The sequence below is a fragment of the Boleophthalmus pectinirostris genome, unplaced genomic scaffold, assembly GCF_026225935.1.
Source record: "Boleophthalmus pectinirostris isolate CB_2022bp ecotype Guang Dong unplaced genomic scaffold, ASM2622593v1 HiC_scaffold_19, whole genome shotgun sequence".
NCBI lineage: Eukaryota > Metazoa > Chordata > Actinopteri > Gobiiformes > Gobiidae > Boleophthalmus > Boleophthalmus pectinirostris.
The window spans coordinates 25,995,367-26,023,031 of record NW_026571140.1 but is presented as its reverse complement, the minus strand read 5'-3'; the positions used below and the strand labels follow the sequence as shown (position 1 = coordinate 26,023,031).

The window sequence follows — 27,665 nt, the reverse complement described above, 5'->3', positions numbered from 1 at the left end:
ATTTCTTTGTTTACATTGAATACGTTTTTCAATAAAATTTAAAAATAAAAGCCATGTTTGATCATTTCTTCTAAAGCTACAACTTGTAAAACTGAGTGCCTGAAGCCCAATGCAACACCAAAGTTTAGTTGTTAACATCATCATGAATATTCATTTAGTCAGATCCTTGAAACTGAACCGCACTGCACACTGATTTTAAACGAAGGAAATGTGGTAGTTAGCCATCTTTATCCACAAGTGTTAACCATTAATCAGTCAAAGGAGTACAAGAACACAGTTTTTCCACACAATTTAAACTCCACTCACACCTCTCAGGAGAAGCACAGTGCACAGACTCGAGGTAAGACACTAAGGAGTTACCTTACAGCAAAACTTTTACTTTTTCAAGTAATTTCTATTTTATACAAATCCAGCGCTGGTTTTAAGAAGCTAAATTGGTAATGGATTGTTTTAAAAATTGTTGAATACTATCATTTGCATTGTTTGTGTTATTTTACCTGAAGATCGTTTTATACTGGTTACTGTTCCTGCTATTGGAGAACATTTATATCTTAATCGATTATTTTAACTAAGGATCCACTTCAAAAAAGACAGTGTATCTAAAGGGGCAATCCAAAATAAATACATTTTAAGAATATGACGTTTTGTATATGATTAATGTAAATGTAAATAATTTCGTCACCAATTGTGTGTGTGAACTCGGTGATAATCCAGTGGGTCCCAGTAGTGTTTTTGTTTTTGTAAATATGATGGATTCCTAGAGTTGAATAAGTAACAAGATAAACAGTGCATTGCTTGGCCGTGGTCACAGAGTTTAAATGTCACTTTTTTTGTATTTGCAGAGACATGCCAGACAGAGAACTGACTATGCCTGTTTCAGCTCTCACAGTGAGACAATTTATACATTTACAAAATAAAAAATAAAAAAACGTAAATAACAGGTGAAAAAAAATACTAAGAAAATTCCTTCATTTTTTGTGCAGGTTATATTCATTGTTTTTGCATCTTGCTCTGCAGCCAGTGTAAAGATCGGTGTACCTGAAAACTACGATGGTATATTCCCATGGTATTTAGCCAAGGTATGACTTTTTAAGTTAAATTCTTCAAACCAAATCAAAATAACTTGATTTATTTGTTAGGAACATTGATTGCAAGTAGAGACGCAGCACTTCCATCCATAATATGAGCACATTCATTAACACATAATATTGATGATAATTAGAGCAGTAGTTCCTAAAGTGTGGTCCACGGACCGCTGGGGGGCCTCTAAGCATTGCAGAGGGGCCCCAAAGAAAGAAAGAATATTTTTAAGTTGATTTAAAACTTTTAAAAATCAACTTTGCATAAGATGTTTGTTTAAATGTCATTCTATTAGTATTAAGACCACAGGGATGTATTGTTTTATGATATAAATTTAGGGAGAAATTATAGTTTATTTTATATGTAGTGTAAAATATTATAAGAGGTGCCTTTTGTGATCCTCGCTTCAATAGGTCAATAGTTTGGGAAAAGCTGAATTAGAGAATAATTATTTTTTATAATTTAATTTTCTAGTTTTGCTTCATAAAAGCAATCTTTTTATAAAGCTATCACATCCAACACATAGTCAGACATTGGTATTATTGAAAGCAACAAAAACCTTATCCTTGGTAGAGATGCAGTATCTATCAGTCTCTTTTTTTCCCAGTATATGCTTTCAAGGTTGCAGATGCATCAGCGCATTGCCGTCATCACTCGACTGTAATTGAAATGTGCACAAAGATGTTTCAGGCGTCACATCTAACCTTTGGCTCTGGTCCATTTGGGCACACGGCTGGCTGTTTTTGTACGAACCCAGCAGCACTAACACAGCTCCCTCTTTAATTGGACCGTGACATCACCAGATCTTATGCTAAAGATAGTAATTTTGTGTCATTCACACTCTTTCAAATAGCTCACTAATGGTCAGAGTGGAGAGCTATGACAGTTTCATTGAATATATTTGTAAGTGGATAGAACAAATTAGTCAAAAGTTATTACAGTACATTTAAGCTCTTTGCGCTCTTCAAACTTAAACTTATCAAACCTGTAATTGCAAATGTGTATGACAAATTTGAACACATTTTCATCAACAGCTTCACAGCCTTCCAGCAAACCACAGTGACCTGGTGGTGACAGGAGATGATGAAGGGATATTTGGAGTGGATTCACAGTTTCTATACGCCATAAAACCACTGGACAGAGAAAAACAACCGTCATACTCTTTACAGGCATGTCATCATTAATCATCATTAATACTGCTGAAAAAGTTTTTACCACAAATGTATTCTGCATATATGTACAATGTATATGTAATACATTGATCAGAGAGTACAACCACCTGCATTGCTCAAATTCTGTTTCAGATTTTCCAATCACTGGTCATTTTGTCTGACCTGACCACTATAAAATGTAATGCTACACTCTTAGCAGCTGAAAAATTGTAAATTATGTGGCGAGGCTATTATTTTTCAAGGTTTATGATCCATTGCATCTTCATGAGACTCACTTAGTTTTGTATTGATGCTAACATACTGTGTGCTTTCCTTGTACATAGGTGTCCTTCAAAACTTCAGTGCACCGTCAGAGCTTCACTGTGGAGGTGTTCGTCATTGACAAGAATGACAATGTGCCCACATTTATACAGGAGAGTATGAGAGGCAGCGTGCAGCTCGGACTTCTCAAAGGTACTAACTATAGTGCAGGGACATAGCACTTCTGTTATTTATTGTTTTCATTTGAATTTGTAGTGTAGTATAAGTAGTGTATTACCTATTTAATTAACTAACATCTTACATGTAGAAGGAGCCTTAAACAAAATGTATATTGTATATGATGTATATTATTGTTGGTTAAAATATTTTATTTCTACTATACTTGTTAAGCAAGATTTGTAATATAATAGTTTTCCCCCTCACTGTGAAATCAAAATTGAAAAGCGTTCATGAATCAGGTACGATTTTCTCCTGTGTTGGCTGATAAATTATTGGACCTAACCTTAGACACTTTATCCAGTCAGTCTGCTCTGGTGAAAAATATATGTATATTGCTGTTCTATAAAAAGCCAACTGGCATGATCATGTGTCCTGTTTGTTTGCCACATCTCGGTTACACATCAGATATAGCTCTGCACTTTTTGGCCCATATTTCTTGTGCCCCAGGGATCCCCTTCATGCAGGTGGAGGCGCTGGATCGTGACGACAGGAACACCCCCCATGCCGAGCTCCGCTTCAGCCTCCTGGAGCAGACTCCCAGAATCCCCTACAGACAAATGTTCTCCATTGACCCACTGTCTGGAGAAGTGTCCCTCACAGAAGAAGGTCTGTGCTCCCAAATGTAGTGTTGTTCCCAGTTATCACAATCTTTCAGCTGAAAGAAAAGTTAAATACCACTGAAAACTGTGTGTACCAGTCAGGACAGTTTGGTCTTGTTCTGCTCCTGGTTTTGCCCTGGTTTAGTCCAGGTGTTGTATCAGTTTTGATGTGGTGATTATGCCAGTGTGACCTAGGGGTATGCAAAAATATTGAAATATTGATGTATCGTATAGTTTAATGTGATGATACGGTATCGATATCGGGGGCTCTTGTATCAATATATTGCCAAGAGTATTTTTTTGGTATATTTTGTTAAATTATTTTCTTACAGCGCTACAGTTTTGTTGCTTGTTTGAAGGAAAGAAACTCCTTAATGCAACACATTTAAGATATTTACACATTTAGTTTTGATGAGTAAAATGTTTGTGTTTCATATTAACATTGCACAAGAATGGTTTAGCAAAGACTTTTAGTGTCACAGCCATGATTAACCATTATTTTTATTGAACTTTATCAAATGGATTTGAAATATATCATATCAAATCGAAAGTGCACTGTATCAAAAATGGCCTATGTATCGAGGTATGTATCGTATCGGCAACTTCCTAATGATACCCAGCCCTAGTGTGACCGCACTGTTAATAAGACTTAAGAGTAATATAATATCTTCCTTTTAGGTGAACTTCCATGCCACATTCTTTTATTAGGGCATCATAATATAATAATACCAAAATATTGTTGCTTTTTGGAGTGATGATATTCTGTTGATTTAATGTATTTGTTTTTCATATCAGATGTTCTTTTTCTGACAACTAAACACACATTTATTTTCTTTTGGGAGTGTACTGGCAAAATCACATGTATTCTTTGGCTAATTGATGTCAAATTTCTATGGAACAAAATTAGATTGTCTTAAAATAGCCCATACTTGAATCCCACACTTACATGTTAATTTATCAGAAGAATGGGGGATACAAATGATAATTATCCAGAGTGCTTATGGGGGATGTGTTACATAGGTTGTGGATGTGTGAATACAGGAAGTCTTGGAGCTATTTTGGGCACTGGTGTTGCCCTTTGTTGCAGCTTGGTGGGAGCTGCATGACTTTCACGCTCACTGGTTCTCATGGGTCCCACTACGACACTGCTCTGTCAATAGCCTCACATGAGCAGTCCTACATTGATTTTTCCTGTTCTGTGTATAGCCCTAAAGAATGCTATTTTACAGAGATTTTCTTTAAACTAATAGCAAGTAATTTATCTCATCACTTATTTTTATTCAGCTCATATAGTGATTGGAGTGTCTTCAGTTGTGCTTTTTTGATAAAAATTACAACATTATACTAGTAGTTCTGGGATGATATAGCAGTTTTTGGTGACATCTGAGGATTTCTCTAGATATTGTTTCGGTCTGATATTTAAAATTTAGCCGATATTTGCCACCAATATTTTTTCTGCATTGCCACAGTCTTGTGTAATTTCCAGTTTGTTCTCAGTGCATCAGATCTGTCTTTTTGAACAGACTAATGCGTGAAAAAAATAAAATAAAATTATCCCAATTTTTTTTTTTTAATTGCCTAGTTATTATTTTTTACAAGAGTGGTCACGGGGTTAACATGGGGTAATATGCTATTTTATAATATGCAAAACCAAAACCTAGAAGGGCCAACATCAGTGCAAATGTCATTAAATGCCTTTATGTTATGAATACACAAGAAAAAAGTGTGAATATGTTCTTAATAGGAGTGTGAATATTAATTGATTAATTAATTAATTTAATTGATGCAGAACATAATTCAGTTCCTTACTATATCATAACATCTTTGTCCAACTTTCCTTTGTCACTGCTGTCTCCAAGGAGCCTCTGCTCTGGACCCAGAGATGTGTGGGCGTTACAAGCTGTCGGTCATGGTCAAAGACATGGCTGGGAAGTCCAACGCTTTCTTCACCACTGGGATTGTCACTGTGGAGGTGACTGGGAACTCATGGGCCTCTCCTGACCCTGTGAGGCTGCAAGAGAACCTCCCTGGGCCCTACCCCATCCCTATCTCGCAGGTAGGACAGGCTCACAATGACATTACATTATGAAGTATGAATATTTGAAATAACAAAGTGTGCAATAGATATGTTAGAAGTACTTTGTAAAAGAAATTCACTGTTAGTTTTTATAATAGTTTGTTATCAATCCCTAGCTTGAACACTATGTCAAACACTATGTCCAACATCTAAGAGTCAATTTTTTTTTTCATATGTGCTATTTTATCATAGGCAAATATGGGCAAAGTTGAAAGAGGTCACAACTAAAGGTCCAATATTGCACAAAATTGACTCTTGTGACCTCTAAGCCATGTTAGCTTGCTGTTTCCTCATCAAAAACATGCCAAGTGTTGTGTTTTGTTTCATTCACACATTTGAGTAATTCTTTATTATTAATCAGTCTACATTTCTTAAGCTCAAAATGCTCTGTTCAACCTTGTGATGTCATGAAGTGGTAGTTTTCAAGTTAACAGCTACATTTTACCTTTAGTTCAGTAGAGATGGGCATAAAAACAAATACGAATGAAACAAAACACAACTCCTTGTATCTCTCTGATGAAGAAATTTGAGGAAATGAGGAAACATTATAAAATAGTAATACATAATAATATGGACCCTTTAAAATTAAATACTGTTATACTGTCATCTATGTGAGATTGTTGAGTGTCCAAACAGATTTGGCTTGATCACACTACATATTTTCAAGTAGTTGCTGACTCTACTGCTATCTCAGTGCAAATGGCTGTATCTTGTTACATAAAAACTGTCAATAGGCTGGACTGAGTAAAATGGCATTGTGTAGCTGTTGCTGTTTTTAGCGCCCCTTGGGTCGTCCTAAGTGACCAAAGAGTGAATAATTGATATGGTTCAAACACGGTGGATTCTCTCTGACTACATCCTGACTCAGTCCACTTGTGTAACCTCTCTATCATCTATATATTGTCTTTTTCAATCTGGACTTGCACATTATGATTCTAATTACGTTAATTGTAATTGTAAAATGGAATGACTAATATACGTCTGGTCCTTCAGATGGGGTCTTATTTAACTGTTATAACTACTTTGAGACTAAATGCTTTTGTAATTAACTTAAAAATTAAACTGGATAATTTCTTTCTAATCTTACTAAGGTTTTGTTCAAACTTGTCCTGATTTGGTCCTGGTTTGAGCTCAGTTTAGTCCTGATTTATATGACTTGGTTTGGACATGTTCAAGTTCTGGTTTAGTCCTGCTCTATTTTTGTGTTTAGTCACGGTTTGGTCCCAATTTTCTGAAAGTGTAAATGCACCCTAATAGCACCCTATTGTTAGTTTTTGTTTGTAATCCATTGAGTTTTCAATCACTTTTTACTTCTAAATTAGCGCTTTATCTTAAATATGAAAACATTAACTGGTTTGGAATGGTCCACAGTTATTCCTCACTTACCTTATACATTATAACCACCCTAGTTATTGACCATGATTAGTTTATATGCATTTTCTTTCACTTTTTTTTTTTTTTTGATGGAATTGCCTTAACTGCAATGCTAATATCAACTAGCATGCTAACACTGCTCTTCCTGATTACCATTTGATAAAACATTTTTTAATTAGTTGAGATGGTACAGTAAACTGTGCTGCTTATACAGTATATCTATACTGGAGCAAGACAAATTTGCTCAATATACTTGGAAAAAATCTATTATTATTGATTGTAAAGCAATTACAATTTTAAACAAGACTACAATGGCCTGAACAAATCATTAAATCTTTTCAAGAAGAACATTTAATATTTGAAAAAAGCCGAGAGCCAACCCAAAAATCACTAACCATAGAGGCAGGCTTGGAGTGCTTTTAATGGCTTAGTTTAACTGATGTACCTGGCCAAAGTAGCAGTCTGCTCCTGAAATGAGTGTTCACTGATGTGTAAAATTCATATTTGTTTGTGGAGTCCAGTAGGTGCCTCACAAAACCTCCCCCTCCTCTGATTCTCCCACCTCCTCCGCTCTCGCCTCCAGCCTTTCATGGCTCCTGTTCTAACAGCCCCTGCCACCCACTGAAAACGTGTGGACCCAGTGTAGGCGCGTTTGCACATATTTACTCCAAATCATTTACATCCACTATTACATGATTTGTGAATCTGTTAAAATGTATTTTACTTCATAGGCTTTGGTGGATCGAAACTATGGATCTATAATAAGATCTTATTATACTTCCATGATCAAAACCAGCTTCATCAAGTGGTGTACCATTTTCTTTTTATGGAATTGTGCTTACTATTTGAGGATTTTCAAAGGATTTCTTTCTTTTATTTTAGGACCATGTGGAATAAAAGACATACAGACATCTTAGTAGTATGTAGTCTACAATAGTTTAAAACCTTGTTTTCCCTTTTTTCATTCACATATGGGAGACTTTCTTTGTACTACTGGTGGGTTTCAGGTTCAGATTTTGTTTTACTAGTCCCAGGTGGGAGGCAAGCAGCAGTTGTTCCTGTTGATTGTATTTTTAAGTAAAAATCATTTCAAGTTTCATATTCACAAATGTTGGATATGATCATCTACTGACTGGCTGGTCAGACAAAAAATATTATATCGTTTTAACTGTCAAAGGTTTTGAACATCAGGAAGCTGAATATACTATATGGATCCACATTTGAAATGATTCAAATTCCTGAACTGCAGCTATATTTCCTGTAACAAAATGTGTAACAGTGTGAAAATGAGCACACAGTTGCCGCCTCTCTTTAATATTTCACCCCGGGCTGGTGTGAGCTTTGGGGAAGCCTCGTCCCGCCTACGACAGTGTGAAGTGTGGAGCTCTGTGGGCGGTGGGACTAACCGCAGCTATGACACATTCAGAGACAGTCGTGTTCAGGACCCACTCATCCCCGTCTCTGTCTCCTGCAAAATGAGCATCCACCACATTCATCACTGCTCCCGCCGCGTGATGGCATTTAGCAGATTTAGCCTACTCCATTTGAACATCTCTGTGAAGGGTAGATGCAGATGCCCCTTAGACATTTGCTTTGCCATATTTCTTAGTCATTTTGGTAACTTTATAATTAGTACTCCTTAATTAAAAATGAATAAAGACTTCATTGGTAATGAACAAATAGTTTATTAAGAATGATTCTGTCTTAATAACTACTTAAATAATACAGTCCTAACCTCTTAATAATGTAGTTACCAAGATCTGTGGATGGGTCCCCCTGAAATGCCCCAGTGGCATTCAAGGAAGGGTCATATACAGAGGACACATTTCTGGGACAATAAAGTGTACCTTCACCTTACCTTGTTCATTATGAATTAAGTCTTCCTTTTCTTTATTAAGACATTCAATAATTGTGACGTGTTATCATCACTTTTGACTTTTAATAAGGTTTAAAAATAAAATCCCAGCCTTGGTTAGGAGTGCTTTTGAGTCATCAGAAGTGTTGGGCATATGTGTATGTGCATATTTATATATTGCTGCTGATTGCTGGGTCTAAAGCTGATTACATAATGTAATCAGTCTACACTTGAACTCACCTTTAGAGTTATTAAGAAATCAAGGCCCATACCTGTACTGAGTGGTTATGCTTGATGTTAAAAATATATAGTAACTAACTTTTAATTGTGGAAAGTTAGTTAATACATTGAAGCTTCTTTTGCAGATACATTTTTTTTTACAATTTACATAGAAATGGACAAAGAGGCACAAGGAAAACCATTATCCACATGTTACCAGTCATTACAGAAGTAACACTATTACAAAAGGTATTTAAATTACCTTTAGATTTCAGAATGAGATACACAGAAATCTCAATCAAATATACATATCTACAACATAACCCTAGCAATAAGCAATGGCACTTCAGTATTTCATCATTATGAATTAGATTTTTCTTCATGCTGCATTATAGCTAATGAAGATGTGGTTAGAGTGTTTCCATTTACACTTATTAGTGAAATGTTATAGTAGAAGAATGACAAATTACCCATTAGGTGACTTTTAATTTCCTGTCCACACTAATTCGCAAATTAACAAGAGTTGTATCGTAAAGTGTTTCAAATGTAATTCTGCAAATGTACATTTCCTCATTAGTGGTGCTCTGTCTCCCATATCTCAGTATTGATTCCTCCCATAATGTTGTTTAGGGAAGCACAGACACAGTGTTCTTGGTGTAGACTCCCTCTCCTCTTGAGACGGGACGTGCAAACCCTCTTGGACAGATGACATCATGCATTTAGTAGAGAGAGGCTGTTCATCAAATCTGTGCAAATGTGTGAGACCAGACACCAGACGTGACCAAGAAATACACTCATTTGAAGAGCGCATGTTCGTATTGAGAAAGAAGAGCCCACTCCTAAAGCACACAGAGAAAATCCAAAAATAAGCAACGACTGAAACATGCAACAGATAAACAAACTGATTTGCAATATGGATATTGGTTGTTGTTGTTGTTGGTGTGCATAAGATTTGCTGGGTTACATAAAGGGCTGTGAGACTTACAAGATTTAAATTACAATTATAATTATTGTTCAAACTGATGACAAAACTTGTGCAACTGAGTAAGCAAGATTTTTAACTCTGAATTTGAACTCTTAAGTGATGTGCACTCATATGCGTTTGCTTAGGTTGACTCATGGAGTTTATAACACTCTGTTCTGTGAGATACATCACCTACCTTCATTTCACCATGCCCCGCTTTCTCTGTAAGCAAATCATTGTTTGAATAACTATTATTATGATTTAAATAATAACCTTTTTTTTCCATAATCGAGCAGCCCTAGTTTCAGGTCATAACAGTCTGTGAAAACTATAGCGATGGGAGGGCAGGTTGAGTGTTTTTAGTGGTGTGCTATAGTGAAATCTTTGAGCATACGTATTTATGGATTTAAGCATGAATCATTAGGGTCGTTGCCATAGCAGTTAAGAATTTAAATTAAATATTATATCTTTTGAATGGGAAAATGTTGCCGATAACAGCAAGTTGAAACCCATGAAAATAAAATCTGTGTGATAATTTATTCACATCCTACCTAACACTGTAGAATCATCTAGAATAGTCTTTTATTATCCAAAGCCTTACAACTAGAGCCAGAGACACACATGGCTGTAAGAAGAGGCGTTGTGTACATTTCAGACTGGAGTTTGGTCGACCATCTCCAAAACAAGGAAGAAGAGTGTGACAGTGCGTTGGAGGAGATACATGCCCCGGGTTAGCAGCTGTCCCGGGCCAGGCCTCCTTTCCATGTTGGGTGCTCTGGGCCTGGTTCAGCCCCACTGCACAGGCTTATGTCAACGGCCAGGGAGCAGTGGAAAATCCCCTTCAGCCCCACAGTTAGTTTTGGCCGCGTGCTCTGTTCCACATCACTGTCACTGCTTTGGGTTGGCTCCTTATCATGCAAACAGCAACCAGTTTTGTACTGCATGTTCCACATACTCACGTGAATAGATTGAGGTAGCATATACTATATATACAGAATCAGCAAAAACAAACTAGTACTAAATAGGGGTGTAAGAAAAAATCGATTCAGTGATATATTGTGATACTTCATTGTACAATTCTTGAACCGATTCAAAATGCATCTGAATCGATTTTTTAAAATAATATTTTTCACAAAAATTCATTAGTTACATCTACTGTTCTCATGATTTAACAAAAAATAGTACATTATATTTCATATAATTGTGTTCTCTTGAAGGTGTAGTTGACTGTATTATTAGAAGTAATTATTGATAAATCGCAATATATCATCCATTGATTTAGTATTGGGATGTATCGGGATATATTGAATCGTGACACGTGAATCATGATATGTATCGTATCATTAGACTCAAGGCAATGCACACCCCTAGTACTAAACATAGCCCAATGATTATCTAGTAATTATAATTTTAGTCTTAATTTTGTGTTGTTTAAGTTCTGATTTAATGATTAGGGATGCACCAGATATTGATTGTATCAGATATTGAAAAATTTGCAGGATCAGATATTGGCTTCCAAATATCGGTTTAGTTGATATCCTGTTTGTAAATATAAACTGATGTGATGAGACCCAGAAAATCTCATAAGCTTTGAACTTTTATTTACACAAAGTTGTTCTGTAATGCGCGACACATTTGGATCTGTTTAGTCTAATTTTACCTTTGTTTTAAGAAAATAAATGCTGTTTACATTCTTAGCACTGATACTGGTTGGCATCAAGTTGGCTATCTGCTGATACTTAAAGCTACATCTGTGCATCCCTACTTAGTAATAGATTAAAATGATTCATTCACATTAGCTATTGCATATCTAGAGCTGTAATTAATGATTATTTTGCTTATCGATTGAGCATTCTGCTGCTTGAGGCAATCCTGACAAAACACAGCATTCACTCATTTCCGGTGTTATTTGGATGTTATTTCTGAGTCATAAAAGCTCTTGTTTCACCTCTATGTATTTCATATATATCTTTCACAAGAATCCCAATTATTTTGAGTCTTGCTGTTTTTCAGCCAAGATGTGAATGTGATGTATTTTACAGAGTAAATTAAAAATACTGCATAGGAGGGGTCTGTTTCAAACATTGTCAAAAATATCACCCTTATATTACTTTACCTTATTCAGGTTTAGGTCTGTCATGATAAATACTATATCAACTTCAATACAAGATAGGTGGAACAAGAATTTTTAGGGGTAAATATTTATCATGGGGACTTTTTCTTAGTACTAGTGGGAAACATTTGGTTATTTTTCTGTGCTACAATCACATTTGAGTTGTAGAGGTTGAATTATGAACTTCTATGACTCATTATAGAGATAAACTGTTGCAAAGTGTTGCATTGTGTCACTTATTGACTGCTTCTCATATTTTTTTCAAAGTATGATACATTTGGAATATTTTTGGGGGGATAATTCTGCTTAATGGTTTGGCTTCAATATTATCGCTTTTCTCTATACACATTAGTAATACATCGGACTTCAAAATTTGTTATTGTGTCAGGAATATTCAACATAGCTACAATATTGCATATACTAGCTTGAATGCAAAATATAGATCAGTTCCACTCTTGCTAAATTTGTTTTGGCTTGTGCATGTGCATGTAGGTCAAATGGACTGGCAGCCAAGCAGAGTACAGCCTGGAGGGGGAGTTTCCAGAGATGCTCTTCACCATCAGCCGAGAGGGAGTCATTTATCTGAACGCGCCCCTCGACCGGGAGACACAGGACCAGGTACAACTGACAAATGGACCACTGCACGTCTGAAGCCCGTGGGCAAGAAGAATGACTTATTAGAACATAAAAGGAGCTGTGTTTAGTTCATTCTATAAATTGCATGCACTTTGCTCTAACTGTTTCCATAAGAGAGAGTAAATGATGAGGTCACACTTTTAAAAAGAGGCCTGGAGCTTCTGTATCAGATGTATTTGCATAAAAAAACATTCAAACACAAATTGTCATTGTAGGCGGTATAACATACATAATAGTATTGAAATATATGCAAATTCAGTTTGGAAAATTTGAATATCTTTTATATCCATAGCAATATAACCACCAAAATGCCAGAGGTGCTGTAAAAAAGAAGTAACCTTAAAGTAAAGTGTCCTTAAAGCACCAGTATGTAACCTTTTAGCCTGTTGCCATTGCCATTTTAGTTGTTTGATGTACTGATAAACCTAGAGTACACAGAGAAAGTATGTTTTTTTCTATTTCCAGGGAATCATACAGGTGACTTAGCTGCCACCTCCAGAAAATTACATAACTTTGTCTGAAGCTCTCTTAGGAATGAATTACTTTTCGGAGTTTCTATTTGCACCCTGGGTGTTAATAGTTCAATGGACACGATTCTTCTACTTACACGCATCTCAAGAAAAAAGGGAATGGTGACGTATACACTTACGTCATTTCCTGTGAAAAGTGCGGGAAGGTGGATTTGACAATTCAAAGAAATACAATTTAAAACGAAGGTAGGGTAAGATAAGGTAAAAAGTAAGTCAGTGTTGCTACAAAATATATTTGCAATGCCTGTCCGACCATTACGATTTAGGTAATTAAAGTGAAGGTATCACAGCATCATGGACAGTTTATTTAGCTTGTATGATGTATAGCTAGCGGTAATGCTAGTTGATCTGTCTATTCAGCAGTTCAGGTACAGCCTCGAGTAAGATAATGGTGATATTAAAAGTGGTTCAAATGTAAGCATTTGGCTCTGTAAGCACCATAATTACTACAGAACGACATCAGCCCGTTTGAGATTATAATGTATTTAATGCAGCTTTGCGCACAAAAACGAAACCTAACGCCACAAGGCTAATCTGTATAAAATACCCGCCGAAAAAAAACTGTTCGCTCTGTGCCTGATGCGGAGCTTCTGTCGGACGGATGGTGAGTCTGTTCTGGAGATGGTTCATGTTAAACTTTACAGAGATCATTCATGTGCAGATTGTACGTGTGCAGGTTCAGAGCATTTCTTTTTTTCAACAGTCATTTCACTCATGTACAGTCTTTTAATTTACGTCGGCTCCCGTGTCACTTTCCTCTCCAGGCAAATTTTCCCTTGTGCGTGTGCTGTCCTCTTCATCATGCAGCAGTCCAGCCTTTCCAAACCCGTTGGTTATCGTGGATTTTTTCACATGGCCCCACGCTGTCACAATGCATGATACAGTGTCAGTATCGGTTCACCCAATACGCACAGTACGCACATTGAATAGGGCCCCGTGAACCAATTGGCGTTACCCCTTCTCTCATACGCTACGTGGATCCATAGACCGTATGCGTCTCTTCCCGCTCCCGTAAGCCGCATTTCCTCCCGTACACCACATGTTCTCCCGCACAGCGCATCGACCGTGCCTCTTCCCGTCCGCATCTAAACCAGAACTAAAACCAGAAATAAGACCAGGACTAAACCAGGACTAAAACCATTACTAAATCAGAACTAAACCAGAACTAAAACCAGTATTAAATCAGGACTAAAACCAGGATTAAAACAGGACTAAAACAAGATTTAACCAGGACTAAACCATTAGGCGCAGACTTCGAATGATTGATCGATGATTCTGCATCATTTTGAGTAAAAAAAATAAAAAAATCTAATATTACTGTCAGTGAGTTTTTTGTTTTTTTTAAATAAATAACCGGGGTGTAAATAGCATTTTTATCTAGGAACACCCGGGTGCCCTTCTATGTGCCACGCTAAAGACACCCGGGTGTAAATAGCAACAATGGCTATTTGCCCTATGTGTGAATAACAATGTTAGCTATTTACACCCAGGGTGCAAATAGCATCTGCCATTACATTTACTACAACTAAACCTAAAATACATATGGAGAGTTACTGACCCCAGCCCTGCTCCATACTTTACAGTTTCTGATCAGCATTGTGGTGGAGCGTCCTGATGGCAGAGAGATTGCTAAACCTGTGGAGCTCCGGGTCATGGTGGGAGACGCCAATGACAACAGACCCACCTTTCCCCAGGCACAATATCACACTGTGGTCAAAGAACTGGCTGCAAGAGGTAAAGAACCTGGTACACTTGCATAAAATATATACACTATTTTTATTTCATCGAAAACGGTGACCCAGTTTTTCCTCATCAATCTAAAATACAATAGTCTAAAGCCTTCAGCTATATTAGTCCTGGAGATTCGATCTGGAGATGGGTGGCAGGTACTGCGCTGCTCCTAATGGGTTTCCCCAGTAAACTTGAAGCATAGGTAATTGCCTAACCATAATTTTCAGTGTGATAAAACACAGCAAATTCAAGAGTGTTAATTCAACTCGTATAGTTAATTTTAACACTTTTACCATGTCATATGGGGTTCACAATAAAATGAGTTAAAACAACACTTTACAAAGTGTAGAAGGCTCAACACTGGTAAAGTGTTGTAACCACACTACTCATAGTTGAATTTGACACTGATTAAGATTTTATATATTTTTTTACACTAATGTATAGTGAAAAACTAATAACTCTATATTGCTATTTAACACTTTATGAAGTAAAAATAGTGTAGAGTGTTCTTCATGTTACACTATTCAATAGTAACTCTTTCTTCACTAAATACAGTGTAAATGCTGTGGACATTCTAGTTCATAATCCCTTTTGCAAAAGTAAAATAATGAAAACTACCACAAAATTCCATTCCATCTTAACTTGTACTAAAACAATGCACATCATACAATCAACACAATTTAAACAAGTCATATGACACAATACTATTTTTGCAAAATCCAACTGACAGCAGGAATTCTCTGTGTCCTCAAGAGTTGGTCACAATGATTGTCATTTATTTTTCAAAGTTGATTTTTCAGTGCAAGCAGCTGATGGATGAACCAAGATCTTGTTTTGAATGGAATTCAGGCATGCTCATCTCCAAAAATGAGAGGAGCATGTCTGACTGTTTGAAACTAGATCTTCTCTCCATTATATAAACATAACAATGTTCACAATAGAGGCAGTCCTGCTAATTATCAAACATTAACATTGAAGAAACTTTTTACCTCAAGAGTCAGTCTTTCACTCTTGGGGTTTCTTTTGACACATCAGTTCTCTGAATACAGGTGTAAAGTTTGTGAGAGTCTGAGGACCAAGTGCCTTGAAGTGTTCACCAAATTCAGCCAGGTCAACGATGACATAAAAAACCTTTGTCCTTCCCACTTCAGTCACAGGTAGAAAGGCCGTCCAGGCTCAACCAGCAAGAAATGTGTCCATACTTATCTGTAAAATAAAATATAGAACAGAATAAATATAACATATTCAAGTAACCACCTTGCAAAACGGGCTAGGCAATATTTAATGAGCCATGAATAAAAATTTAAAAGTAAATATATAGTAAATATATTATGGTGCATATATCATTATTTGTTTGTTCCTATTAAGCAGGTTATTCTGTTGCTTGAGCTGTATGCTTTTGTATAAAAGAACCCTTCAAATAAATAACTTGAAGGGTAATTTGAAAAAATTTAGCCCCTTAGAAAAGATTATTTTCAAATGCAAGACCCACATGAAACAAAACACCTAAATGCCATTAATCACAAAAATAGAACGAGATTAAGGCAAAAATTACAACTACTTAGCACCAAAAAAATTTCAGTTAGTCAATAACGAAATTATTGGTGAGGTTACATTTCAGTTCCACATTTAGCGATTTCATGACATACCTGCAAATCTCTGATGAGATGGTTAATGGCCTGTAGCCTATAGGAGCTGGGGATGCATGTGAACCAGCAGCAAGACACTTACCCTAAAGAAAACCCCCAAAAATTATTTATCAATACTCTTTTTGACTAAAGGTCAATAGTATGTTAAGACATTTTAATGGGTAAGACATCATACTTGAAGATATTTTATTTTTTACAGAATACTACTAACCTTTTGATTCAGATAATTTTAACAATTCTCCACTTGGTACAGTATCCTACCTCAGCACACCACACAAAAGTCTGCACGTTTATAAGCTAATGAATGCAGCCCCAAAGTGTCAAAAAACACGGTGAAAACTCGGAAGAGCCAAGCCAGCAAATGCTAACCTGTCCTTCACTTCAGTAGACCGGCGGTCCGTGTCGCGGCCATTACATGTTCGTTTAGAAATGGGAAATCAGTACCGAGTGCATGCAGAGATAGGGCCGTGTGAGGGCGTTTGGATCGGGGCTGCGTGAGATCGTGGGCCCGCTGTTTGCGGTCTCCTCGAGAGGGAGCAGAGGCACAGCGGGACTCACCTGGTTTAGGCGTATGCGGGTGTCGGGTTAGACCCGAGCTCAGGTGGTTGGACTTGGGGCTTGTTGAGTTCAGTTCTGCTGAAAAACAAACGCTATTAGCTGTTAACTTTGCGCTGTTATCTGTTAGCTTAGCTTAGCTTCAGACGGTGAAATGTGGCTTCTCTCTCGGAGTGTAGTTCTCCCGCTGGAAACATTACAAAAGCCCAACACCGATGGAGTGTATATTCAAAATAGTCAAGTCAAGTCATTTTATTTATATAGCACATTTAAAAACAACCATAACAAGTTGCACCAAAGTGCTTTACAGCATGAAACACAACATAATGAAAACACTAACACAAATATAAAATATTACATAGACGAGTTACTTGATGCATAAAAATAATAGTTTAAAATAGAGCTCATGGGCTGTTAAATACCATCTTGAAAAAATGTGTTTTTAGGAGGGTTTTAAAGTGAGATAGGGAGGAGCAAGATCTCAGGGGAAGAGGGAGGGAATTCCAAAGCTTGGGGGCAACAACACTTTCTAAGTGTTTGACGTTAACGACGACATTTGACGATCAAGTACTCATTTTATGTCAGCACTGTGAATCAACAACTACTTATTTTCATAGTTGAAATAACTCTCGACTATGTTGAGACATATCTGGATTTTCTTCACTTTACTCACAACAACACCACCACCGTGAATTTAACACTTTTGAATTTGCTGTGTACACAGCCATATGTTATTTAACAATGTAAGGAAAATATTATTCTGCTAGAAGTAACACTGGAGATGGAGTGAAAAAAACTAGGATTACATTACCAAATATCCTCTTTGAGATGGGATTCTTTCCAGAAAAGCACCCTCACCTCATCTCTAGAACTTGTAAAATGTCCATTGTGACAGATAGTGGCCTGAAAGCCTTTTTGTTGATGCTTTAAAACAGTACTTCTCGGAAATGGACTACTTACACAATCTGCTCATCTAAATGGACCAGGAGTAAGGATTAGATGAGCAAGCTATTGTTGTATGCTTTCTCTTCCATTCATTTATGATCTATTTTAACCCAAAGATATGAGGATGAGTATCAGCTGTGTCATTTTTGCTGTATTTCTTTACAGGGACTGAAATCCTGACAGTGCAAGCAGCTGACAACGATGATCCTAAAACAGACAATGTGCGGATCTTCTACCGTTTAGTGGGACAGATCCCGGAGAGTCCCAGGGCCCTGTTCAGAGTCGACAGAGACTCTGGAGTTATCTCAGTCCAGGCGGATAGCATGGAGGGCACTGCTCCACAGTACACTCTCACCATCACCGCTGAAGATGCGAAAGGTAATATTGCTTTATTTTATTTAACTGAATTCACTTTTCTGATACAGGGTCTGACACCTGCTTCTGTCCGTGGAGATGTTATTGCTTTATCTGGATTACTCCTCAAAATGGCAATGCAAATGTGTTCATGGAGAGGTCTAATTACTACTACTTATTAGGTAACATCTCTGGAAAGGCAACCCTGCTCACCCTATGATTGTTTGTCAAGGTATTTTTAAGCAATAAAAAAAACAGTAACAGCTAATTCAAACGCTGTACCTAAAATAAATGAATGAAGAAGACACAGGTGGTTTCTTTCTTTGTTATTATTATAATTGGTTTAAATTATGTTTTTTCAGCATGTCTATTAAAACACTTGTATGAGTTGTTCATAATTCAAATAGAGGTGTTTCTAATATTCGATCTACCTGTATGCCATATAGCTACCAGTATTGCCAATACTAGTTCAAAGGTATAATACATCAAGTTTATAGAATGTCATTAAAAAATAAGATTCATTTTAACTTTCAATTTTCACTTTTGTCATATCATGGACATGAATGTTGGTTTTGTGACAGATAATGTGACCGGTGTGACTCAGGGTTCAAGGTGTGATGGAGGAAAGTGAGGGACTAGCTGTTCCAGCCTCATGGTAATGTGTTTGTGTGAGGAGTTAAACCTGAGTCACTGACAGACGTGACTATGATCATCTAGTTCTCTCCTCTCACTCTTTCTCTTTCTGCCCTCTCTCTCTTTTTCTTCTCTCTCTAACCTCTCTCTCTCCCTCTCTCTCTTTTTGTGGCAGGCCTAAACAGCTCGTGCACGGTGGTGGTGACTGTGCAGGATGAGAACAACAACCCGCCTGTCTTCTCTCAACACGAGGTACCCAACACACAGTTGAACGACAATAGTGTAGAACTAGTACAAACCTGATCTTAATACTAAAACATTAGATTTCATGATAGAAATAGAAGAGTATTTAGCTTATAAAAGTATCTATTGAATGAAGAACTCTGGACACCTGAGAACAGCAGGTATGAAGAAATGTATTTAAAAAAAAAAAATAATAATAATTAAAAAAAAATATCAAAAATCCTGTGCACTGCCTAACTCTTTTTCAGTATATTTTGATCTACTGACCTTTATCTTTGTGTTTTCTTTGTGAGTCAATTGTTTATCTAAGTATGCACAAAAAGGCATTAATTGTAAAACCTCAATTCAACTGTCTTGAATGCTCAATGCACGCAAATAATGAACCCATTTTCTGAGCTGTAGGTACTTTTTGGAAGTTGAAAGTACTTTTATTGTCATGGTTGAATACTGCTGTTCAAACTAGAGCCCGGCCGATATATCGGTTGGCCGATATTATCTGCCGATATGGGCACGCTAGTTTCTTTACTAGTTATGGGTCGGTCGCGAACGAAACGGCTCTTAAAGCCGGCTCTTTGAAGCGAACGACGGGATCCTGATCCTTATGGGGAGCCGTGTTTTCGCTTTCTCTCGCTTTTTTTCTCTTCACTCCGTGTGCAGACTCCTGGTAGTTTGACAGCGGCAGCGGCTGAAAACGAAACTTTGAGAAATATGCGTGTGCATAAGATAGAAAAACTTGCATATAAATGAACCAGGACTAATCTTGGGCACGAGATAGAGACCGAGTCCCGACACTAAGTCCTGGTTCAGTTTTGGTTTAGTTCTGTTTTACACGTGGTCTAGATCTGTTTTAGTCCTGGTTTAGTCCTTTTTCAGTCCTGGTTTAGACCTGGTTCAGTCCTGGGAGCCAAAAGAACCAGCAGCTTTTAGTGAGCCAAGCCAAAAGAGCCGGTTCTCTAAAAAGAACTGGAATAAACATCACTAGTGTCTAGAATGTGATGAAAAATGCCATTAAGCCAACCTACTGTCTGTAAATATGATGTAAAGAGGCAGAATAACAATAAATGTTGCCTAAATAAACCCAATTTAAAATCCACCAGAGCCAAACCTAAGTTTTTTAAACAATTCAACATTTACAGTGAATTTTTACATCACTAAATATATCGGCTGATTATATCGGCTATCGGCAGCTCCAATTCCCATTATATCGGTTTCATATCAGCCACAGCAAAATCCATATCGGTCGGGCTCTAGTTCAAACCTGTGGGTTACCTGTTGGATCATCCTCTTTCTCAATGATATGTCTTACAATCTCATGCCTCTTGCCTGAAAAGGTCTTGAGCTGTAGTCATGTTCACAGAGTGATTTAACAGAGATATTTAACAGCATTTCTGTGTCTGTCTTACTCCAGTGAATGGTGTGAAGGAAAATTGTCCAAAAATAGAGAGTTTCAGAGAAAACCCGTCCGCTCACTTCCTGCTGCAACATAATAGGAAACTTAAAGGGCTGTGAGCGACGTGGGAGAACTGCATACTGTGATAATAAGAGCCCAATCTCTGCTGATCTTTTAGAGACCAGAGTCACTTTGTAACACTGTGGACATTATAAAGAAGACTGGTGTTAGGAAGGTTTGACAGATTTGGCATTTGAACAATTGAAGGTACAGATGTGACATCTGAACAAATTAAAATGAAGATATTAGAGATCAAGTCACAGTAAAATTATAACTCTCTCACATTCATTGATGGTAAAGGCTCATTTTAAGCACAGTGCTGTTTCCTGTGGCCTGTGCTCAGAGACAGAGGTGGAAATGCTCTTGAGCAGGTCATGCTTGAGCAGTGCAGTATTTTCCATGGCTGTGGGGGCTGTTCTGTAGGGGGGTGTGGGAGGTGAGTGGTGACAGGGGAGGGGTCAGTGGCCCTGCACTGGGCCATAAGGATCAGAGGCCTGGCTCTGTGGGACGACATGTGTGAGTGGCAGATTAAACGTTTGTCTGAACACAGAGGAGTGTGCAAAAAGGTCACGCACACTTGGGGGTCAAGAGGGTCAGCACACTCATGATGTTTTTACATCTCATCGTTACCGCTCTGGGAAACAACAGTCAGACACATGTGATGGATTATTCAACAATCTTTACATACTATCCATATAAAAATTGTTTCTTTGTTTATGACCTTCAAGTATTCCCATTATCATTTACTTCCAATCCAATAATTTCAAAAAGATGGTTTCAATAGTATCTCTGTGGTTTTGTGGTCAGTATGGACCTTACCATATCCCGGAGGATGCCCCAGTTGGGACCACAGTAACTGCGATTGTGGCCGGAGATGCAGATGTCCGTGGGGGAGACAGCTGGCACGTGAACTACCGCATGGAGTCTGGGAACGAAGAGGAGGTCTTCTCTCTGGTGACAGACAAGCAAACCAATGAGGTGTCACTGGTGCTTTCAAAGGTAAAAAATTATGATACTTTTTACTATTAACTTTAATACTGTAAACTACTGTTACCAATTTTAGACTAAGCCCTATGTTTAATCACACTGTTTATTACTATGTTTACCAGACTGGCTGCCTTGCCTCCCATAATCCTAGGGGCTTTTGGGAGGTGAGAGAGGCATGTAGTTTCTGACTCTGTATAAGTGGGCCAGGCACAAGAAAGACTATTTCCAGGATCTCTGTGGGAGTCGACAAATCTGATTGAACTGTTTGTCACTCAAGCTTCAATTTGGAAATGTCTAAAAACTAAAAATAGACCCCTTCAGTTTTTGTTTTTTACACTGAAAGCCTTACAATGTAGTGACATCATTGAAGCAACATGAATCATACTAAACCAGTTTTGATTACGGTAAAACCACACTTCCAGCCCTAAGAAAAATAAGTAACAAACTCCTTCATGTATGCTGAGGCCAGTACAAGAAGCTACATTTTATTTGTTGGAAATATGCACATCACTTTGTATGAAAATTATTAGAGTATATTAAAACTAATGGTGGCTAAAACTAATGATAAATAAAACTAATAGGTAAATAGTTTTCTAAAAAGTGTAGGGAATACAGACACTTGTTTTGTTTTTCATAACCTTGAAAATGCACTGTGGTTTTCGAAACTTAAACCACAAAATATTACTAATAAATATTGAAATGCCTATTTTTCCTGAAATGTTTCAGATGATCAATATTGAAAAAACATATTTATCAATATTTATTCTAAAGCTGCCCCACTTCCCATGAGCCCCAAAATGATGAATTAGGACTGTTGCCACAGCAATCAACAATATAAAAGACGATATTATATCATGTGAATTTTGAAAAGCCCTGAAAACGTCACATATAACAGGAAGCTGAAAATATTAATAGTCAATACTGCACCTTTTTTTTTTAGGTGTGTTATGAACATTTAAAATATGCCAGAACATACGTCACAAGTTCATTTTCGCCTCTGACAAACAAAGCCCAAAAGGACCAGTGTGTCCGCTGTACCCCGTCACATAAACCCTAGCACTCGGTGAGCTGTGGTGCGTCACTTACAGTCATCGGCTGTACTCATGTAGCCTCCAGGGTCTGCCTTTCTTCTCCCTGGCAACAGAGCAGCATCATGATGTCAGCCGGCACCTTTTCATAATATCTGCCTTTAGTAAAGAACACAAGAGATTTCATTTTATCAACAAAGCCCACACATCGACTGCTGTAGCCAGTTTACAATAACACAGGCTCACATAAAGTCAGTGATTCATGCAGTACAAAGGTGATTTTATTAATAACAAATAATATGAGGTGGTCTGTTATGCTTGTCATCTTAATTAAGCCAGTAGTCTCTTAACAGAAATTTGAAAGGAAATGACGCACTGCAGAAAAAATACAATTTTGATACAACAAATGTGCACTATCTATCTTATTTTAGTGGAGGGTCTATCTGCCACCAACTTTCTCCTTGGAGATGTTATTGCTAACTCTGAAATGTTATACAGTATGGCATAGAACATCTCCATGCAAGCACTGCCAGTTCAAGTACAGTTCAGATCGTTACTCACTGTAAAAAATGCATATTTTTCAAGGTTTTTATACAATCAAACCCATGTAGTGAGTGCTTTTCTGGAACAAGGTTATGACATCTTCATAGAGACAAGCAGGGCCTTCAGAGCTACCTATGGTGACTTTTCAGCTCATTCAGTGACTCAGCCACATACAAATAATTAAATTGTCTTTTCCAATAACTGTCTTAGCAGGATTTGACCACTATGTTTAAATATGCTGTGATCATTTTTTTTTGTCATTGTGTTTTTCTTCTTAGGTTCTTGACTTTGAACGTGAGAGTGAGTACATCCTGGTCCTCAGTGCTAAGAACCCAGTGGCCTTGGTCCGCGGTCGCTATGGGCCTCAGTCCACGGCAACGGTCTCTATCTACGTGGACGACGTGAATGAAGGTCCCATCCTGTCCCAGAGCCATTATGAGGTTACAGTGCGAGAAGGGGAGGAGCCAGGCAGGGTCATCGCCACCATCAGAGGGTATGACCCTGACTCTCATCCAATCAGGTACTGTTACCTTTATACACATTTTTAGAATAGCTCATATTTAATAATAATAATAATGTTTTTCCACTGCAAATAAGTGAAGAATTATTCTGAAACACACAGAGTTCTTGTATTTCTTGGAATAAATTTAATAGAGAAAATTTATGTGGATTTCTATCTAGATATTCTCTTCAAGGAGACACAAAAAAATACTTTTCAATTGGAAAGTATTCTGGTGAACTGAAAACAGTGCAGGCCTTGGACAGAGAGGAAAATAGCACCTATACAATGGAGGTCATTGCAGTTGATGGAAGTAAGAAATGGACTGATTCATTTTACCCATGTTTTGTAAAAGGGTTCACTAATTTCTCATTGCATATAATTCTGTACTTTAGGGAACTCGTCATTATCTGCCTCAACTCTGGTGACGGTTCAGATTCTGGATGTAAATGACAACAGTCCAGTGCTGGTGGGCGATTACTCCTGGAAGTACCTGTGTACCCCTCGGTGGGAGGATCAGGCTCTGGTGCTGGCGTCTCGGGACAGTGATGGACCACAACATGGAGGACGACTCAATTTCTCGCTTCGCAGTGACGCCACAGTCCGTCGCAACTGGAAACTGACCCCTATTAATGGTGAGAATCTAATGACCACATATATAGCTGTTGGTATGTGATTATGCATGCATTTCAAAGGTCTAAAAGTCTTGACCTGTGCTTCAAAATACAAGATGACCAAGAATAACACTTACCTGAAAATAGATGTTTTATTTTCATGCAGTAATGGTTTCTGAATGAGTCAACAAACCATTTTGTTCTAGGACACTGACAGAACATCCATTTTAAAGTACTTTATGCCATTTAGTCCAAATTGCCTGGATGTTATAAGGAGACAAAGAATTATGAAACCTCAGATGAACTTGTGACATAACCCACAATGTGTTTGTATAAATGTGGGTTCAGATTGTTACAGCGATATCTACATGTAATTGTTTATATTTAGAAACAAATTGGCTCAATTCAATTGTTCTATTTATATTCTGTTAATGTTGGACAAGCCATTGTGCTCTGTGACGTGTCATTCATTCACTGACACATCCTGGACCCCCTTACTCACAGGTAGATTTTTTTCACACCACTTCTCGCCTTATGATGGTATTGATTGAAGCTAGCTGTAATCTTCCCTGTAATTTCCTTGGCGTCACCACTGCGTTCCTGTCAGCTAATGTAGGCTAAAAAAGGGTATAACCAAGAATGTTCTGCACCTGGTCGAAGGCAGTGAAGTTGTGCACAAGTATAAGGCACCACTCTGCATTTAAAGGCCTATATGAGAACATTACAGTGTTACATGCCAATTTAGCAAGCCTGTTGGTATGGCCTATTATTCCCTGCCATAAATTGTATAAATGACATAGCTAACTCGTTAGCCTAACTAATATGGAACTCAGCTCCAAATTTGCTCCTATAACTGCTAGCCTCATGAGTGCTATGGGTGACGTCACACTCCTTTTGTCTGCTTATTCATACAGTCCGTGTTCCCTGTAGAAAACCATATTATTTTTCTATGTACATCAAATGTTTATAGAACAACTCAAAGGAAAAAACATGTAAAAATAAGCATGTAGCCTGTTGATTCTGGTAAAAGAACATGCAGTACTCCTGTTGGAGAGGAAGCAAGAGAGCGACTATATCAAAAACATATGTAGTACCAACTGTCAGTGCTCTTGGCAAGGCCCTCATTTCCAGGATCTAAAAGGGACATGGGGGACTTGATGGTAAGGTGTGAGTGCGGTGTGTACGACCCTCAGATAACAGTTCAAACGGCCTGATAAATGTGGCTCTTTGCTGGACAAGGCTTTTGCGTCATGCTGACCAGTATATATTTTAAACTGATTTGTGCAGATAAGATAAAGGCACACACAAACCAGACTACTCCTTACAAGCAGCCCTGGTCCACACAGTTACGCAGAAGGTGACAGTAGCTCAGTCGTGGAGTGTTCACCCAATAACAGAATCGTTAGTGGTTCAATCTCAGCAGTGCAGACTGCTGTGTGCACACTAATATATGTATGTGTCTGTGAATGAATGGTTCTTTGATTGGGGGCTTTAAATCCTTAATGGAGGGAATTGAAAAATATAGTATGTTTTAATTTTCTCCATGTTATAACTTTAAATTAAGGTTAAACAGAGAAATCTAAATATGCCGCTACAGTATGGTCATATTACCCTGGATTTACTTTAAGTACCACTTACTAACTACACTATTCATAGCCTTAATAAAGCTACAAGAAATAATATTGAAGAAATAGTTAACTAAGAATGATTTAGGCTTTGCAACTTCTTAAAGGTTCTTGTGAGACATGTTAAAATGTTGTTACCTCGCCAAAACATACCTGAAGTGTGTTTTGTTTCATTCACATGCATGAGAATACATTCCACCTTGTGATGTCATCTAGTGGTAGATTCCATGTTAACAGCTACCTTTTATATTTAGTTGAGGAGAAATTGGGAACTCTAGGGCTGAAATCATCCAAATGATTCTAGTAAAGGATGGAGTTTAAAAGCACAGTGGTGCACTTCCCTATTGCCACATGACATCATAAGGTGGAACAGAGTGTTTTGAATTTGAGATAAGAATTTAGCCCAAATATCCAGGGTTTGAGTGTGAATGAAATAAAACATGACTCCAGGTATGTTTTTGATGAGGAAACAACATTATATCATAGATCAGAACTTATTACTTACATATTTAGCTAAGGTTAGAGTTGGACGTTCAGAAGAATTCTCAATAAATTTGTTCATTGAATTAAATGTTTATTCATGCTTTATTATGATTTTCAGTAGTGCTCTTTCTGAAAATATAATATTTCCTTGACAGATACCCACACAAACCTGTCCTTAAACATCCCCTATCTGCCCCCTGAGGTCTACACTGTGCCCTTCACCATTTCGGACAGCAGCTCTCCTCCACGGAGCACCTTCATCAACCTCCCAGGTACAACCCACCCTCTCAAAAACTTTTAACCCAAACCCAACCAAGAGAGGTGACAGGACAAGAGCACAGGAACAATCAATACAGATCATGTGGTGTTCCAGGGTGTCCTCACAGTCTTTGTTTATTAAAACTGAAACTGAAACAGTAGAGCTTGACAAATGACTTTTCCAGGCTGGTGATTGTACTGTTTCTTAGAACTGTTTATGGCAAAACCTAACGATAAATCTCAGTGCAAAAGCAAAAACATGTCTATATAGCAAGACTAGTGCCATTTTCAAAATGAGGCGGGCTGATTTATTATTTGTTTTTCAAGTAAATGTACAGGATGATGCTTTATGTTTTGGTTCATTTATATTCTCCATTCTTATGTGTTTAAATTTAGTATGAACCTTTTCATGCAAATATAAGGTCACTTATGTTGCTGTTGGGAAAAAAACAAAACAGTAACTTTTGTATTAATAAAGTCAAATTCATTTAGGTTATTGAAACTTGGAAATATCATTTTTTAAATTAAGCAAAATAACTCATTATAAAAAATACATAATGCCAAATCTCTTGTTTTTATATATTTTGTGTTCATCTTAAAAACAACAAATCCTGTATAGATTAATGGAGTGTTTATTCTGTCCATTTATTAGTGACTGTGTGTCCATGCAACATCAGAGGGAACTGCAAAATTGCTGCCAAGAAGCTGCAGGGCATGCCAACTATTCAGTCTGCAGTGGGCATCCTGCTTGGCACTTTCGCAGTAATAGGTAACAAGTAATTTATACTTTAAACAAGCACTTAATACTTTAAACTGAATAAATACTAAGTATGATATATTCTGTTTCTTTATGTCTGAATCTCTACAGGAGCCATTCTTGTTGTGATATTTGTGAGGCTTTCATACCAAAACCCCAAAGAGGAGGACAAATCAAACCAGGAGCTTGTCCCACTGAAGATTTCTATATAA

At 37.5% G+C, this 27,665-nt stretch overlaps 1 protein-coding gene across 1 annotated transcript; it reads left to right on the top strand.

Annotated features, from left to right (window-relative positions):
• The first annotated feature begins 314 nt into the window (after nucleotides 1–314).
• On the top strand, nucleotides 315–27,665 carry cdh16 (cadherin 16, KSP-cadherin). The gene is made up of 18 exons (XM_020938991.2): nucleotides 315–340; nucleotides 843–888; nucleotides 984–1,079; nucleotides 2,115–2,249; nucleotides 2,576–2,705; nucleotides 3,180–3,338; nucleotides 5,191–5,387; nucleotides 12,426–12,551; nucleotides 14,683–14,833; nucleotides 18,145–18,357; nucleotides 19,142–19,218; nucleotides 21,467–21,658; nucleotides 23,496–23,737; nucleotides 23,899–24,029; nucleotides 24,112–24,351; nucleotides 26,594–26,710; nucleotides 27,349–27,465; nucleotides 27,565–27,665. The coding sequence occupies exons 2-18, from the start codon at nucleotides 847–849 to the stop codon at nucleotides 27,663–27,665; spliced, it is 2,466 nt and encodes an 821-aa protein (XP_020794650.1). The 5' UTR covers nucleotides 315–340; nucleotides 843–846.

Excerpts from the sequence above, each read along its gene's own strand:
- cdh16 (XM_020938991.2), top strand. The coding sequence starts at position 847 with ATGCCAGACAGAGAACTGACTATGCCTGTTTCAGCTCTCACA. Across the intron at positions 23,738-23,898 it reads CCTGACTCTCATCCAATCAG|ATATTCTCTTCAAGGAGACA; the intron begins GTACTGTTACCT and ends ATTTCTATCTAG. Across the intron at positions 24,030-24,111 it reads GGTCATTGCAGTTGATGGAA|GGAACTCGTCATTATCTGCC; the intron begins GTAAGAAATGGA and ends TCTGTACTTTAG.